This window comes from Oncorhynchus clarkii, unplaced genomic scaffold, assembly GCF_045791955.1.
Source record: "Oncorhynchus clarkii lewisi isolate Uvic-CL-2024 unplaced genomic scaffold, UVic_Ocla_1.0 unplaced_contig_11573_pilon_pilon, whole genome shotgun sequence".
In the NCBI taxonomy this organism is placed as follows: domain Eukaryota; kingdom Metazoa; phylum Chordata; class Actinopteri; order Salmoniformes; family Salmonidae; genus Oncorhynchus; species Oncorhynchus clarkii.
Genome location: NW_027258324.1, coordinates 68,490 through 84,194, shown reverse-complemented (window position 1 = coordinate 84,194; position 15,705 = coordinate 68,490). Strand labels below are relative to the sequence as shown.

General features: G+C 43.0%; 1 protein-coding gene across 3 annotated transcripts; it reads right to left on the bottom strand.

Annotated features, from left to right (window-relative positions):
* Window positions 1–38: 38 nt before the first annotated feature.
* On the bottom strand, window positions 39–13,763 carry LOC139396657 (palmitoyltransferase ZDHHC3-A-like). Of its 3 annotated transcripts, none has more exons than XM_071143589.1 (8): window positions 13,537–13,763; window positions 9,542–9,603; window positions 9,209–9,304; window positions 8,273–8,459; window positions 6,406–6,530; window positions 4,770–4,866; window positions 3,737–3,818; window positions 39–806 (listed from the first exon to the last, which is right to left on the bottom strand). In XM_071143589.1, the coding sequence occupies exons 2-8, from the start codon at window positions 9,559–9,561 to the stop codon at window positions 577–579; spliced, it is 837 nt and encodes a 278-aa protein (XP_070999690.1). In that variant the 5' UTR covers window positions 9,562–9,603; window positions 13,537–13,763; the 3' UTR covers window positions 39–576. The 3 variants fall into 3 exon arrangements, with proteins under 3 accessions (XP_070999690.1, XP_070999692.1, XP_070999691.1); XM_071143591.1 differs by having other exon boundaries at window positions 13,543–13,738; XM_071143590.1 differs by lacking the exon at window positions 13,537–13,763 and adding an exon at window positions 13,214–13,332.
* Window positions 13,764–15,705: the final 1,942 nt, after the last annotated feature.

Sequence of the window (15,705 nt, the reverse complement as noted above, 5' to 3'; positions counted from 1 at the left end):
AGAGAGGTCTACAGTCTACTATAGAACACACAGAGAGGTCTACAGTCTACCATAGAACACACAGTCTACTAACTACATGGTTTATGACGGTTCAAGACAGGAAACTGATCCTCTCACACAGATACATGAACACGTTTCTTCCCATCAGCCTTGAGCTGTTTCAAGTTGAATACTTCTTTTATATAAGAAAATGGCTGTTATTGTAGAAACAAGACTGGACTCATAAATCCCACTCAGAGATGATCCCACTACGAAGCAGAGCCTTCTCTATACACTCTTACACACTAACTTCCACTTAAGTCCAATTTTCAGGACACTAAGTGAAAATTTCCACTCAGAGTGGAAGTTAGGATTCACCTCTGTACGGGTAAGCTGCTGTGGAGAGGTTAAGGTTCATAGGTCATACATAAGAGTAGATAAGCACCAAAGCAACAGCAGTTGGGGAGCAGACTTGGCTTAAATACACTAGGTCAAATACTTGGCAGGTGCACTTGATGAAGTTTGCCCGTACAAATGGAATAGGCCCAAAAGTGCAAAACTCCACCCTGCACATCGGTCAAGCTATATAAAGCCCACCTAAAGCATTTTGACATAACATGATGTATTTAATCCAGGTCTGATGAAGAGGAGGAGGGTGAAGGGAAGGAAGAGAGGAACACGTTTCGTCTTACGTACCGTCTCGTCTGTACAGATGGAATGGACCTGAGTCCCAAACATCACAGAGGTGAAGATGAGGAAGAGGAGGGCCTCAAAGCACAGGAGGATGAGGAGGATGACGGTCGCAGGAGGTGAGAAGGAACTGCACTCTGGGAGTTGGAGTTGGGGGGGGGGGGGGGGAGACACACGTTTACACTCACAGCACAGTGGAAGCAACATTTCTAGACGGGTTGATGTGGTCTAAGCAGCTGGATGCTAAGCATGTTGTACATCACAGTCTTATCAGATAGATGACTGGGACGATGCCAAAGGTGAATAAAGACGGTCGGGATTCAGTTATGACGTCATTGTTTTAGCACCATCTACAGAGTTTTTAAAAACTACGGCACGCGACTTGGGTCAATGTGCCAATAAACCTTTGGGGCTTTTCAAACGGAACAATATGCAGAGTTTATATCACACACACAGACAGTCGTACACTAACTGAGCAACATACTGTGGCACTGCGGAGCTATACACGACGTGGAAACAAGGCGACTCCATATTCTCTGAGCTTCTGGGAATAAACTACCTTCACAGAACGACCGTGCACAGCTCAGTGCCCAACAGAGCGGCCGCGCACAGCGCAGTGCCCAACAGAACGACCGTGCACAGCGCAGTGCCCAACAGAACGACCGTGCGCAGCGCAGTGCCAGTGACCAGAAGGAATACTGGAGTGTCAGGAAGTACAAGACGTCAAACTAAAAAGGACTCTCCTTTATGACTTTACTAGAGGAAGATTAACTAGGAGAGTTACTGGATCAGTTTCCCCATGAGATGGGTGGGTATGGAACAGTTTCCCCATGAGATGGGTGGGTATGGAGCAGTTTCCCCATGAGATGGGTGGGTATGGAGCAGTTTCCCCATGAGATGGGTGGGTATGGAGCAGTTTCCCCATGAGATGGGTGGGTATGGAGCAGTTTCCCCATGAGATGGGTGGGTATGGAGCAGTTTCCCCATGAGATGGGTGGGTATGGAGCAGTTTCCCCATGAGATGGGTGGGTATGGAACAGTTTCCCCATGAGATGGGTGGGTATGGAACAGTTTCCCATGAGATGGGTGGGTATGTAACAGTTTCCCATGAGATGGGCGGGTATGGATCAGTTTCCCCATGAGATGGGTGGGTATGGAGCAGTTTCCCCATGAGATGGGTGGGTATGGAGCAGTTTCCCCATAAGATGGGTGGGTATGGAGCAGTTTCCCCATGAGATGGGTGGGTATGGAGCAGTTTCCCCATGAGATGGGTGGGTATGGAGCAGTTTCCCATGAGATGGGCGGGTATTGATCAGTTTCCCCATGAGATGGGTGGGTATTGAACAGTTTCCCCATGAGATGGGCGGGTATTGAACAGTTTCCCCATGAGATGGGCGGGTATTGATCAGTTTCCCCATGAGATGGGCGGGTATTGATCAGTTTCCCCATGAGATGGGCGGGTATTGAACAGTTTCCCCATGAGATGGGTGGGTATTGATCAGTTTCCCCATGAGATGGGTGGGTATTGAACAGTTTCCCCATGAGATGGGTGGGTATTGAACAGTTTCCCCATGAGATGGGTGGGTATTTATCAGTTTCCCCATGAGATGGGTGGGTATTGAACAGTTTCCCCATGAGATGGGCGGGTATTGAACAGTTTCCCCATGAGATGGGCGGGTATTGAACAGTTCCCCATGAGATGGGCGGGTATTGAATAGATTCCCATGAGATGGGCGGGTATTGAACATTTTCTCCATGAGATGGGCGGGTATTGAACAGTTTCCCATGAGATGGGCGGGTATTGAACAGTTTCCCCATGAGATGGACGGGTATTGAACAGTTTCCCATGAGGTGGGTGGGTATGGCCTCATCTGAAAAACTTAAAACTTCTTAGGGATAGGGGGCACTATTTTCACGTCCAGATGAAAAGCGTGCCCAAAGTAAACTGCCTGTTCCTCAGGCCCAGAAGCTAGGATATGCATATAATTGGTAGATTTGGATAGAAAACACTCTAAAGTTTCTAAAACGGTTAAAATAATGTCTGTGAGTATAACAAAACTGATTTGGCAGGCAAAATCCCGAGGACAATCCATTTTATTTATTTATTTATTATTTTTTATTTTTTTAGCTCAATGTGTTTTCAATTAACTTTCTATGGGAAGCTCGATTTAATAGGAACATGGCTGCAGTTCCTATGGCTTCCACTAGATGTCAACAGTCTTTAGAAATTGGTTGATGTTTTTCTTTTGAGAAATGAGGAAGTAGGGCTGTTCTTTGCGAGTGTCAAGCCAAGTGGACTCTTCTCTTTGGTGTGCGTGAACTGGAACAGGCTTCACGTTGTATTTATCCGGTATTGAACACTGAATATACTGTCTTAAATTTGAGCGATTATTTACGTTTTAGGATACCTAAATTTGGATTAGGAACATTGTTTGAACATTGTTTGAAACTTAGATACTTTGTAGTCATGTTGGGTGAGTTGGAACCTCTGTATTTCTGAATGAAACGCGCCAAATAAATTCACATTTTTGGGACATAAAGAAGGACATTATTGAACAAAAACCTAATTTGTGATGTTTCTGGGACATTTTGGAGTGCCAATAGAAGAAGATCTTCAAAAGGTAAGGCATTAATTATATCGCTATTTCAGACTTTTGGAGCACACCTGCCTGGTTGAAATCTGATTTTTAATGCGATTGCATGCGGAGCGCTGTCCTCAGATAATCGCATGGTCTGCTTTCGCCGTAAAGCCTTTTTGAAATCTGATACAGCGGCTGGATTAACAAGAAGGTAAGCTTTATTTTGATGTATAACACTTGTATGTTTTATGAATTCTTATTATGAGTATTTCTGTTTTTGAATTTGGCGCGCTGCTATTTCACTAGATGTTGTCAAATCAATCCCGTTAACGAGCGGGAAGGGATCACTAAGAAGTTAAGAACACAACCAGAGACCATTGTTATGGTTGACAGGAGCTGAATGAAAGATTGTGTTATCATGAGCTCTACATCAAACCAATGAGAAGCCAGGTAAAAAAAAAAACTAAAAAAAAGTCAAAAGCACTTACTTGTCCAATCATCTTCGAAGCAGTACAGGAAGTGGAAGACCACCATCACCAGAGAGTGGAGGGAAATGAGTGCAATGTACATCTGGAACACACAGACTCATGGTAAGACAGGGTACTACGGAACAGTTTCCCATGAGATGGGTGGGTATGGAACAGTTTCTCCATGAGATGGGTGGGTATGGAACAGTTTCCCATGAGATGGGTGGGTATGGAACAGTTTCCCTATGAGATGGGTGGGTATGGAACAGTTTCTCCATGAGATGGGTGGGTATGGAACAGTTTCCCCATGAGATGGGTGGGTATGGAACAGTTTCTCCATGAGATGGGTGGGTATGGAACAGTTTCCCCATGAGATGGGTGGGTATGGAACAGTTTCCCCATGATATGGAACAGTTTCTCCATGAGATGGGCGGGTATGGAACAGTTTCCCCATGAGATGGGCGGGTATGGAACAGTTTCCCCATGAGATGGGTGGGTATGGAACAGTTTCCCATGAGATGGGTGGATATGGAACAGTTTCCCCATGAGATGGGTGATATGGAACAGTTTCCCCATGAGATGGGTGGATATGGAACAGTTTCTCCATGAGATGGGTGGGTATGGAACAGTTTCCCCATGAGATGGGTGGGTATGGAACAGTTTCCCCATGAGATGGGTGGGTATGGAACAGTTTCCCCATGAGATGGGTGGGTATGGAACAGTTTCCCCATGAGATGGGTGGGTATGGAACAGTTTCCCCATGAGATGGGTGGGTATGGAAAAGTTTCCCCATGAGATGGGTGGAAATGGAACAGTTTCCCCATGAGATGGGTGGATATGGAACCGTTTCCCTATGATATGGGTGGGTATGGAACGTAGTCACACAAACAAGTCATTTTCAGGGCATTTGACAACTTAAAAACATCTTAATTCCTAACTTTCCAATAGGTAGTGTGTGTTGGCTACTGGTCTGTGCTATTGCAGCAGGCTGAAGGTGTAATGGTGTCTAACAGTGTGGAACGTTCTAGTATGTGAAGTATAGACTGGTACGTACTGTGAAGAGCACAAAGAACTTCTGGTTGTTCTCTCCCACACAGTTGTTAACCCAGGGACAGTGGTGGTCCATCTTCCTTATGCAGCGCTTACACACACTAGTATGGAGAGAGAGAACTAATTATACACACTAGACAGTGTCAGTCAGGGTTACTCTACCTGCAGTGTTCTCTGTTCTCTAGGACAGTGTCAATCAGGGTTACTCTACCTGCAGTGTTCTCTGTTCTCTGGGACAGTGTCAGTCAGGGTTACTCTACATGCAGTGTTCTCTGTTCTCTGGGACAGTGTCAGTCAGGGTTACTCTACCTGCAGTGTCCTCTGTTCTCTGGGACAGTGTCAGTCAGGGTTACTCTACCTGTAGTGTTCTCTGTTCTCTAGGACAGTGTCAGTCAGGGTTACTCTACATGCAGTGTTCTCTGTTCTCTGGGACAGTGTCAGTCAGGGTTACTCTACCTGCAGTGTTCTCTGTTCTCTAGGACAGTGTCAGTCAGGGTTACTCTACCTGCAGTGTTCTCTGTTCTCTAGGACAGTGTCAGTCAGGGTTACTCTACCTGCAGTGTTCTCTGTTCTCTAGGACAGTGTCAGTCAGGGTTACTCTACCTGTAGTGTTCTCTGTTCTCTAGGACAGTGTCAGTCAGGGTTACTCTACATGCAGTGTTCTCTGTTCTCTGGGACAGTGTCAGTCAGGGTTACTCTACCTGCAGTGTTCTCTGTTCTCTAGGACAGTGTTAGTCAGGGTTACTCTACCTGCAGTGTTCTCTGTTCTCTGGGACAGTGTCAGTCAGGGTTACTCTACCTGCAGTGTTAACTGGGACAGTGTCAATCAGGGTTACTCTACCTGTAGTGTCCTCTGTTCTCTGGGACAGTGTCAGTCAGGGTTACTCTACCTGCAGTGTTCTCTGTTCTCTGGGACAGTGTCAGTCAGGGTTACTCTACCTGCAGTGTCCTCTGTTCTCTGGGACAGTGTCAGTCAGGGTTACTCTACCTGCAGTGTTAACTGGGACAGTGTCAATCAGGGTTACTCTACCTGCAGTGTTCTCTGTTCTCTGGGACAATGTCAGTCAGGGTTACTCTACCTGCAGTGTTAACTGGGACAGTGTCAATCAGGGTTACTCTACCTGCAGTGTCCTCTGTTCTCTGGGACAGTGTTAGTCAGGGTTACTCTACCTGCAGTGTCCTCTGTTCTCTGGGACAGTGTTAGTCAGGGTTACTCTACCTGTAGTGTCCTCTGTTCTCTGGGACAGTCCTACCATTCAAAGATATGTGCCGAGTCATCCTACCTACAGCGATGTGCTGAGTCATCCTACCATTCAAAGATATGTGCCGAGTCATCCTACCTACAGCGATGTGCTGAGTCATCCTACCATTCAAAGAGATGTGCTGAGTCATCCTACCTACAGTGATGTGCCGAGTCATCCTACCTACAGAGATGTGCCGAGTCATCCTACCTACAGTGATGTGCCGAGTCATCCTACCTACAGTGATGTGCTGAGTCATCCTACCTACAGTGATGTGCTGAGTCATCCTACCTACAGTGATGTGCTGAGTCATCCTACCTACAGTGATGTGCTGAGTCATCCTACCTACAGTGATGTGCTGAGTCATCCTACCTACAGCGAAGTGCTGAGTCATCCTACCTACAGTGATGTGCCCGGTCAGGCTTGATGCTGCAGCATTTGGGACACTTGTACACCACCTGTCCCGGCTTCAGCTGAAGACTCTCGATGTACTCTTTAGTGGCATTTCCTGTTGGCACAGCTCCCTTTAGGACAGACAGAGCAGTGAGTTGACTTGATGACTTATCATGACTCACCTGTTGGCACAGCTCCCTATAGGACAGACAGAGCAGTGAGTTGACTTGATGACTTATCATGACTCACCTGTTGGTGAAATGGGGTCTACTGTTGCAGTGGTCAGGCAGTGTTATACAATGTTGATGTGCTTTAAGTTGAAGATGGTGCATTACTATATTGGCTGCAGTCTTGCGAGCTCTGACCCAACTTTGCTATTTTATTTTTTTTAACTTATGATCGACAAGAACTTTTGAACATCAGATCGGCAGTTAATGACCTCAATTCCGTCTTCAACATCGACTCATCTGCCCTGGGATATTTGCGTAATTCCGACCCAATTTTTTAGGTTATCCAAGAGAAAACGCAGGCAAGAGGCAGGAGAAGGGAGCACTCGCGAGATTAAAGCGAATAGAAAACTGGCAACCTCTGACCTCTGAATTGTGGATTTTCTATCAACAGGACTCTCGTAACCGCAATTTTCTGGGCTTTTCTGAAACTTCAGGACAAGGTAACAACACACAAGCTTTAGTGAATTATTTGTCCCAAATTACAATGCTTTTCGTTTTTTGGTTAAATATTTAGGACTAACTTATTCCTTGCCACCCATTCTGAAACGAACTGCAGCTCTTTGAGTGTTGCAGTCATTTCAGTTTCTGTAGTAGCTGCCGTGTATAGTCATCCGCATTCATTGACACACTGGCTCTACTCAAAGCATGTCGTTAGTAAAGATTGAAAAAAGTAAGGGGGCCTAGACAGCTGCCCTGAGGAATTCCTGATTCTCTCTGGATTAAATGTTGGAGAGGCTTCCATTAAAGAACACCCTCTGTGTTCTGTTAGACAGGTAACTCTTTATCCACATTATAGCAGAGGGTGTAAAAGCCATAACACATACGTTTTTTCCAGCAGCAGGCCCTGGAACGGACCCTGTATGTAGCTAACTTACTTTCTCAAGTTCTTCTCATTTTTATTTCTCGTGATTTTTTTGTTTTGTTTTCTAGTACTACTGCATTGTTGGGAAAGAGCCAGCAAGAAAAGGCATTTAACAGTACTAGTACAACTGACAATGACAACGAGATACAGGTAACGAGTTCAAACAGGTGCAGTTAATACAGGTAATGAGTGGAGAACAGGAGGGCTTCTTAAAGAAAAACTAACAGGTCTGTGAGAGCCGGAATTCTTACTGGTTGGTAGGTGATCAAATACTTATGTCATGCAATAAAATGCGAATTAATTACTTAAAAATCATACAAATGTGATTTTCTGTTTTAGATTCCGTCTCTCACAGTTGAAGTGTACCTATGATTTAAAAAAATTACAGACCTCTACATGCTTTGTAAGTAGGAAAACCTGCAACATCGGCAGTGTATCAAATACTTGTTCTCCCCACTGTATGTGTGAGTGCGGTCGTGTTCAGTTAGGCAGGAGGAAAACGTTTTGAAACTAATAAAGAGGCCGCCACTACCTGAACGTATCCCAACAACAACAAAACTCCTCTTTTCCTTTAAACTGTTTCAAAACGTTTTGAAACTAATAAAGAGGCCGCCACTACCTGAACGTATCCCAACAACACTCCTCTTTTCCTTTAAACTGTTTCAAAACGTTTTTTTCTACGTACGGTGTTGTGCCCGAATGAACACAACCCAGACAACGCCAGCATGTCAAGTGTTCAGTCAGCGCAGTGTGTATAGTGTGTTCAGTTTGAACAACTCACAGGGTCGGTGCACATGGCCCTGAAGTGAGAGGCGAGAGCCAGGAAGGCCAGAGTGTTGAACACAGTCCCGTTGACTAAGCTATAGGTCAGGTTTTTAGAAGGCAACAGCATGACGAAGAGCACGACAAACTCAGCATAGAACACCAGCATCCAGGTGATAACCCCGCACACGATGCCACACGCGTCCCTGAATGAACGGATAAAATCATTTTATTACACACATTTTTTTTTAAAAATACATAAAGTTGCCTCAGTTATTTGAGTAAAAAAAAAAAAAAACACAAAACTAAAACAAAATTCAAATATTTAATTAATAATTTTTTATGAAGTCAGCTGACTCATTTCCATTCTGGTGCTCGTTATCACCAGGTGGGCAGCTAGAATGGACAACCTGGGTAAGACGTGCTGTGCACATCAAAAAAAAGGTACTTCCTATTCAATACAAATCAGAACATACAGACAATATAGACGTAAACACAAATACATAATCACCTAGACAACTCCAGGTCAGTGATCTACCATGATCTCTCATTACAAAGACTTAGGTTTAGGGCATTTCTGGAAGATTCCTGGAATTAAGTTGAAATAAGCAAGAAAATCCAGGAATCCTCCAACCCGGGATTTCTGGAAAACTTGGGAAAGTTACCCTTTCAACGGGCGCTAACGCCACGGTCTAACAACCCAAACGTTGCATTATGGACAACTATGTTTACCGTGTGGCTCAGTTGGTAGAGCACGCTAACGCCACGGTCTAGCAACACAAACGTTACATTATGGACAACTATGTTTACCGTGTGGCTCAGTCGGTAGAGCACGCCGCTTGCAAAACCAGGGTTGTGGGTTCGAGTCCCACGTGGGACAGGTACGAAAAACCTAAGTCACTCTGGATAAGAGAATCTGCTATGAAAAAGGACCAAAATTTGTAAATCTAACTACCTGATAAACCACATGCCGCTGGGGATGTGCTGGGAGACGGGGACACACGGCTGCTCAGTCTGCAGGCAGGCAGCCTGCCTCTCCACGTCCCTGCACCTGCAACAACAACAACACCTTATTCATTCATACCTGCTGTACCAAATACATCTTGCCTTAGACCGCCGCGCCACTCAGGAGTCCTAACATCGTAATGACATGAAAACAATGGGCAGATTATTAACAATGACTGATCAACAGCTGTAACAAGTTGTCCAGTGTAGGAAATCCTCCCTGGTACCCTAGCTTCTAGAAAAGACCCACATTCACTCAGGCTCCGTAGTCACACAAACAGACCTGTGCACCGGGCTCTTCATCGTACAGACTCAGGATGGGGCCCGCCTCACAGTCACCGCATGCTGTGGGCAGAAAGGGTAGAAGAAGAAGTGGTACGACTGTGAGCAAATACTGGCACATTCAGTGTACACTTCAGTAGAGATGGAATACTGTAACACTGTACATTTACCCCATAATGACAAAAGTGAAAACATGTTCTTACATTTTTTTGCACATTTAATTGATAATTGACATAATAATTTATATATTTACAACCGAGTCAATACGTGTTAGAATCACCTTTGGCAGCGATTACAGCTGTGAGTCTTTCTGGGTCTACGTCTCTAAGATTGATTACAGCTGTGAGTCTTTCTGGGTCTACGTCTCTAAGATTGATTACAGCTGTGAGTCTTTCTGGGTCTACGTCTCTAAGATTGATTACAGCTGTGAGTCTTTCTGGGTCTACGTCTAAGAGCTTTGCACACCTGGATTGTACAATATTTGCACATTTTTTATTTTTTAAATTCTTCAAGTTCTGTCAAGTTGGTTGTTGAACATTGCTAGACAGCCATTTTAGTCTTGATAGATATATATATATGTTTTTTTTTTTTTCAAGACGATTAAGTCAAAACTGTAATAAGGTCACTCAGGAACATTCACTGTCGTTGTGGTAAACTACTCCAGGGTAGATTTGGCCTTGTTTTTAGGTTATTGTACTGCTGAAAAAGGTGAATTTGTCTCTGTGTCTTGGAAAGCAGACTGAACCAGGTTTTCCTCAAGGATTTTGCCTGTGCTTAGCTCTATTCTATTTTTTTTTTATCCTAAAAAACCTCCCTAGTCCTTGCCGATGACAAGCACACCCATAACATGATGCAGCCACCACCATGCTTGAAAATATGAAGTGGTACTCAGCAACACGTCACATTTATTTATTTTATTTAACTAGGCAAGTCAGTTAAGAACAAATTCTTATTTATATTGACGGCCTACCAAGAGGCGAAAGGCCTCCTGCAGGGACGGGGGCCTGGGATTAAAAATAAAATAAATAAATACATGCAAATTAATTACTTAAAAATCATACAATGTGATTTCCTGGATTTTTGTTTTAGATTCCGTCTCTCACAGTTGAAGTGTACCTATGATAAAAATGACAGACCTCTACATGCTTTGTAAGTAGGAAAACCTGCAAAATCGGCAGTGTATCAGATACTTGTTCTCCCCACTGTAAATATAGGGCAAACCACACATTACGACAAGAGAGACAACACAACATGGAGACATTAAGACAACATAGCAAGGCATCAACACAACATGGAGACCTAAGACAACATAGCAAGGCAGCAACACATGGTAGCATCACAAAACACAGTAAAAGCATTATTGGGCACAGACAACAGCAAAGGGCAAGAAGGTAGAGACATCAATACATCACACAAAGCAGCCACAACTGTCAGTAAGTGTCCATGATTGAGTGTTGAACGAAGAGATTGAGATAAAACTGTCCCGTTTGAGTGTTTGCTGCAGCTTGTTCCAGTCGCTAGCTGCAGCGAACTGAAAAGACGAGCGACCCAGGGATGTGTGCTTTGGGGACCTTTAACAGAATGTGACTGGCAGAATGGGTGTTGTATGTGGAGGATGAGGACTGCAGTAGATATCTCAGATAGGGGGAGTGAGGCCTAAGAGGGTTTTATAAATAAGCATCAACCAGTGGGTCTTGCAACGGGTATACAGAGATGACCAGTTTACAGAGGAGTATAGAGTGCAGTGATGTGTCCTATAAAGAGCATTGGTGGCAAATCTGATATTGGATTTGCCCACAACATTACTTTTTGTGCTGAATACAAAGGGTTAACTGGTTTGCCACCTTTTTTGCCAGTATTACTGTAGCGCCTTGTTGCAAACAGGATGCATGTTTTGGAAGAATCTTATTCCGTACAGGCTTCCTGTCTTTTCACTCTTTCAATTAGATTAGTATTAAGGAGTAACTAATGTACAATGTTGTACTCCTATCACAGCCATTAAACTCTTAACAGTTTTAAAGTCACCATTGGCATCATGGTGAAATCCCAGAGTGGTTTCCTTCCTCCCCGGCAACTGAGTTAAGAAGAAACGCCTGTATCTTTGTAGTGGCTGGGTGTTTTGATATACCGTCCAGAGTGTAATGAATAACTTCACCATGCTCAAAGAGATATTCAATGTCTGCTTTTTTTTAACCCATCAACCAACAGGTGCCCCTTCTTTGTGAGGCATTGGAAAACCTCCCTGGTCGTTGTGTGATTGAATTTCACTGCTCGACTGAGGGACCTTACAGATAATTGTATGTGTGCGGGGTACAGAGATGAGGAAGTCGTTCAAAAATCATGCTAAACACTATTATTGCACACAGAGTGAGTCCATGCAACTTATGTGACTATTTAAGCTTACCATAACAAAGAGGTTAAATACTCATTGACTCAAGACATTTCAGCTTTTTTTTTTTAACAATTCGACTGACATTATGGGGTACTTTGTGTAGGCCAGCGCCACAAAATCTCAATTTAATCAGTTTAAAATTCAAACTGTAACAACAAAAATGTGGAAAAAGTCAAGGGGTGTGAATACTTTCTGAAGGTACTGTACATGCACTTTATCTACAGTACCTAATGTCAGTCCAACTACTAGCCTAATTTGCTGTTAGTGTAAACATTGGAAACATTAGTCAAGATGGAAAATCTACCAGAAAACAAAAACCAAGTGATCCATGAGAACAGAAAATGATTGTTCTGTGTGTCAGATGACCACTCAAGCGTGTCCAGCGCACACAATCACCTCATGGCAATGGTGTTTGTTTGCATCCCAAATGGTACCTCATTTCCAATATAGTACACTACTTTTGTCCAGAGCTCTATAGGCGGTGGTAAAAAAAATAATAATAGTGCACTAAATAGGGAACAGTTTGTCATTTGGGACACATATCCTGACTCAGTAGTATCACGGGCTCTATGTAAACGGAAATACTGCTGTGCTGGCTGAGCATTTACCCCTCACTGTGATGCCAATGACAAATTCGACCTGAGGATAACAGACACCAGGACATCTGACTTCTGTCATTTTCTGACGAAAGATTGTGCCTCCGAGTTACCTAATAAGACAACTTATTTATACAAACATACCTATAGCTGCTACACACACACACACACACCTGTGATTAGATCACTGGGGGTGATGGTGAAAACCAAAGTAAAGGGCATCACTGTCGCAATATTGTAGCTGGCTTGGCCTGTGCAGAATGTCCCACGACCCTCCCACCCACCACCATCATGCTAAAAGATGCGACAGTTTGGTTGGAAAGACGAACTAGCCACTAGCTAACGTTTACAAGCCAGCTGTTTTGCAAGCTTCGTTCATGTTGTTTTTTAAACTAAATGGCTAGTTTATGTGGGTTAGTTTGCTGTTTTCCTTTTGAGTTAAACGTAGCTAACGCGTTAGAGATAGCTAACGATATGTAAAACAGAACAGCTCGTCATATACATCATTGTTATTTAACTACATAATCAGATCATATTAATTTAACAGCCGGGTAGCTAACCGCGTAAACAAATAATACTGGCTGTAGTTAGCTAATTAGCTAGCCATCTCACTACCTGGCTGGAAATGCGAGCTAGCCAACGTTAGCTTACCTAGATAGCCAACGGTAACTAGTAGCTCATTTACCTGTCTTCAACATAGACTTGTCATGCTGCGAGACTCCAGGAAGAGAACTTTCTTTAAAATGGATCTGAAAACAAACTGTGGTAAATGAGCTAAAATCTCGTACAAAATAGGCATGAAATGACTCCTGGTGAATCCACAGCGGAGGAACTGTCAACACCGTCCTCTCTCTCTTCCATCGAGGCGGAGAGTCACTGTTAACTCAACATTGGTTCACTAGTGATTCAACATTGGTTCACTAGTGACTCAACATTGAGTCACCATCAATCGATTCTTTGTAAAAATATATATATATTTTTTTAAAGTCAATTTTGAAAGGGCTTTACCTGTACCTGTTTTTTCCTGTACAACTGTGGTGCTGAAGTGTATATTTAAAATGTAAAAACTTGATCGCATACAACCACCGAATTTTTCCTAATATGTGTTGCGCATTCTACATAAACATGAACTTCACTTGGCACATTCACGCTGAGTTGAGCAACACAAGGTTGTATTAAAAAGAGGTGTTGGAAGAAGTCACGTCTTCCCAGTCCGGTGGCCAGGCGTAGGAGCGGTGAGGGGGTGTTTTGGTTTCTTGGGTGCAGGGTTAGTGGGTTGTGCAAATACATTATTTATTTTTTTACCGTGCACATTTCCCTTTTCATTAAAATATATTTAATCAATAATGTGGAATTATTAACATTCTGAATTGAGAAAGGCAGCAATACACAAAAAAAGCCTCAAGTCTGCCGGAAATTCACACGAAGAAGAAGTGGCGCTGGCCAATGGCTGAAGAGAAGGTTCTGTTTCGCTGATCTGTAGGCGGTGGTCGTTTTTAACCGCTTCTCGTGGCTTGTTTGGTTTTATTGTTTAATTGAATGTAATTTCCTTTGAAGTTGTGGAATATTGTTTTGTGTGCAAACGGATCAACCGGAAGTTGCCTAGTCTACTGATAAACATAAACCTCCTCTGGAATCATCAATCCACCCATTTATAAACTCACACTGGACTGGAGAATAACATTCCAATAGAGAAAGATAAAGGGCATTTCAATCTGAAAAGGACCCATGAGCACCAACGTGAAGTTCAGGAGCATGTCAAATTGCTTGTCAAATGAAAGCGAAGGGTCTATCGAAATTAAGTTATAATCTACATTTCTTTCAACCATTTTCCATCAACAAAAATGTGGAATAAGCAAAGGCTTTGATTTCTGGTCAAACAGATGGAAAAGGGATCTTTGAAAAACATTTACCAGAAAGAAAAAGTCTTAAAATGTATTTGAAATATATCAAAACACAATTATGTTGACTTGAAGACCCCTACCAACTAATATTAAACACTTAGATTTTGTTTTGGATAAATGATTTGCCTTCTGTAAACATTGCCTTATGCCTTGTAATTCCTTTACCAAAAAACCCACATATCTTTAAAGCTGCAATCAGCAGTAGAAACAATAACAAAGTGGCCTCCCCGCCCCTGGTTTCAGTAAAATACTGGGGCTGGAGAAATGTGATCGCTTTCAAATTCATAGACAGACCTAACTACGTCTTAACTATGTTATGAGGCCATATAGTGTTTGTTTACATTGGAGTAAAAACGATCTTGTATTTTGGGTTCTGATGGGGTATGACAGGTGAACTAAAGATCATGAGGTATTTGAAAGTTATTTTATTCAAGAATCAAAAAGGTACACATCATTAATTTATAAGTCCAACAAAATGGATGTGGCAACGGCTGATTGGCCAAATGGATGTGGCAACGGCTGATTGGCCAAATGGATGTGGCAACGGCTGATTGGCCAGATGGATGTGGCAACGGCTGATTGGCCATTTAAGATATTTTCACATTTCTCTCCCTCATGAGGAGAGAGAGGATAAAGAAAGTTCATGGAAGGTAGACCTACCAATTAGTTATAGTGTTTAAACTCAAATCAAGTTTGTTTATGAATTATTAAAATGATTAAAACACGTCATTGAAATCGGTAACAGAGTTACCTCAAAATCAGTAATGTAATTATAGCAATTGAATTATCTACAACGAGAAATCATAGAGGTCACAAACCACTGTCCTGCCTTCCACTGGCTGTCACGTCCTGACCTTAGTTCCTTTTTTTATGTCTCTATTTTTAGTTTGGTCAGGGCGTGAGATGGGGTGGGCATTCTATGTTTTGTTCTGTGTGTTAGGTCTCTATGTGTTTGGCCTGGTATGGTTCCCAATCAGAGGCAGCTGTCATTCGTTGTCTCTGATTGAGAACCACACTTAGGCAGCCTGTTTTCCCACTATGGGTTGTGGGTAGTTGTTTTCTGTTTTGTGTGTATTGCAGCTTGCAGAACTGTTTGTTTGGCCTGTTGTTTTTTTGTTCAAGTATTCGTTATATTAAAACTATTATGAATACTTACCACGCTGCACCTTGGTCCTCTTCTTCTCCCAACGACAATCGTTACACTGGCATTCTGTTATGTTCAGCTCATAGTGTCTCCTGTTACTGTCCTCCCTTCCACTGGCATTCTGTTATG

Excerpts from the sequence above, each read along its gene's own strand:
- LOC139396657 (XM_071143589.1), bottom strand. The coding sequence starts at position 9,561 with ATGAAGAGCCCGGTGCACAG. Across the intron at positions 9,305-9,541 it reads ATGAAGAGCCCGGTGCACAG|GTGCAGGGACGTGGAGAGGC; the intron begins GTCTGTTTGTGT and ends TTGTTGTTGCAG. Across the intron at positions 6,531-8,272 it reads GGGCCATGTGCACCGACCCT|GGAGCTGTGCCAACAGGAAA; the intron begins GTGAGTTGTTCA and ends TCTGTCCTAAAG.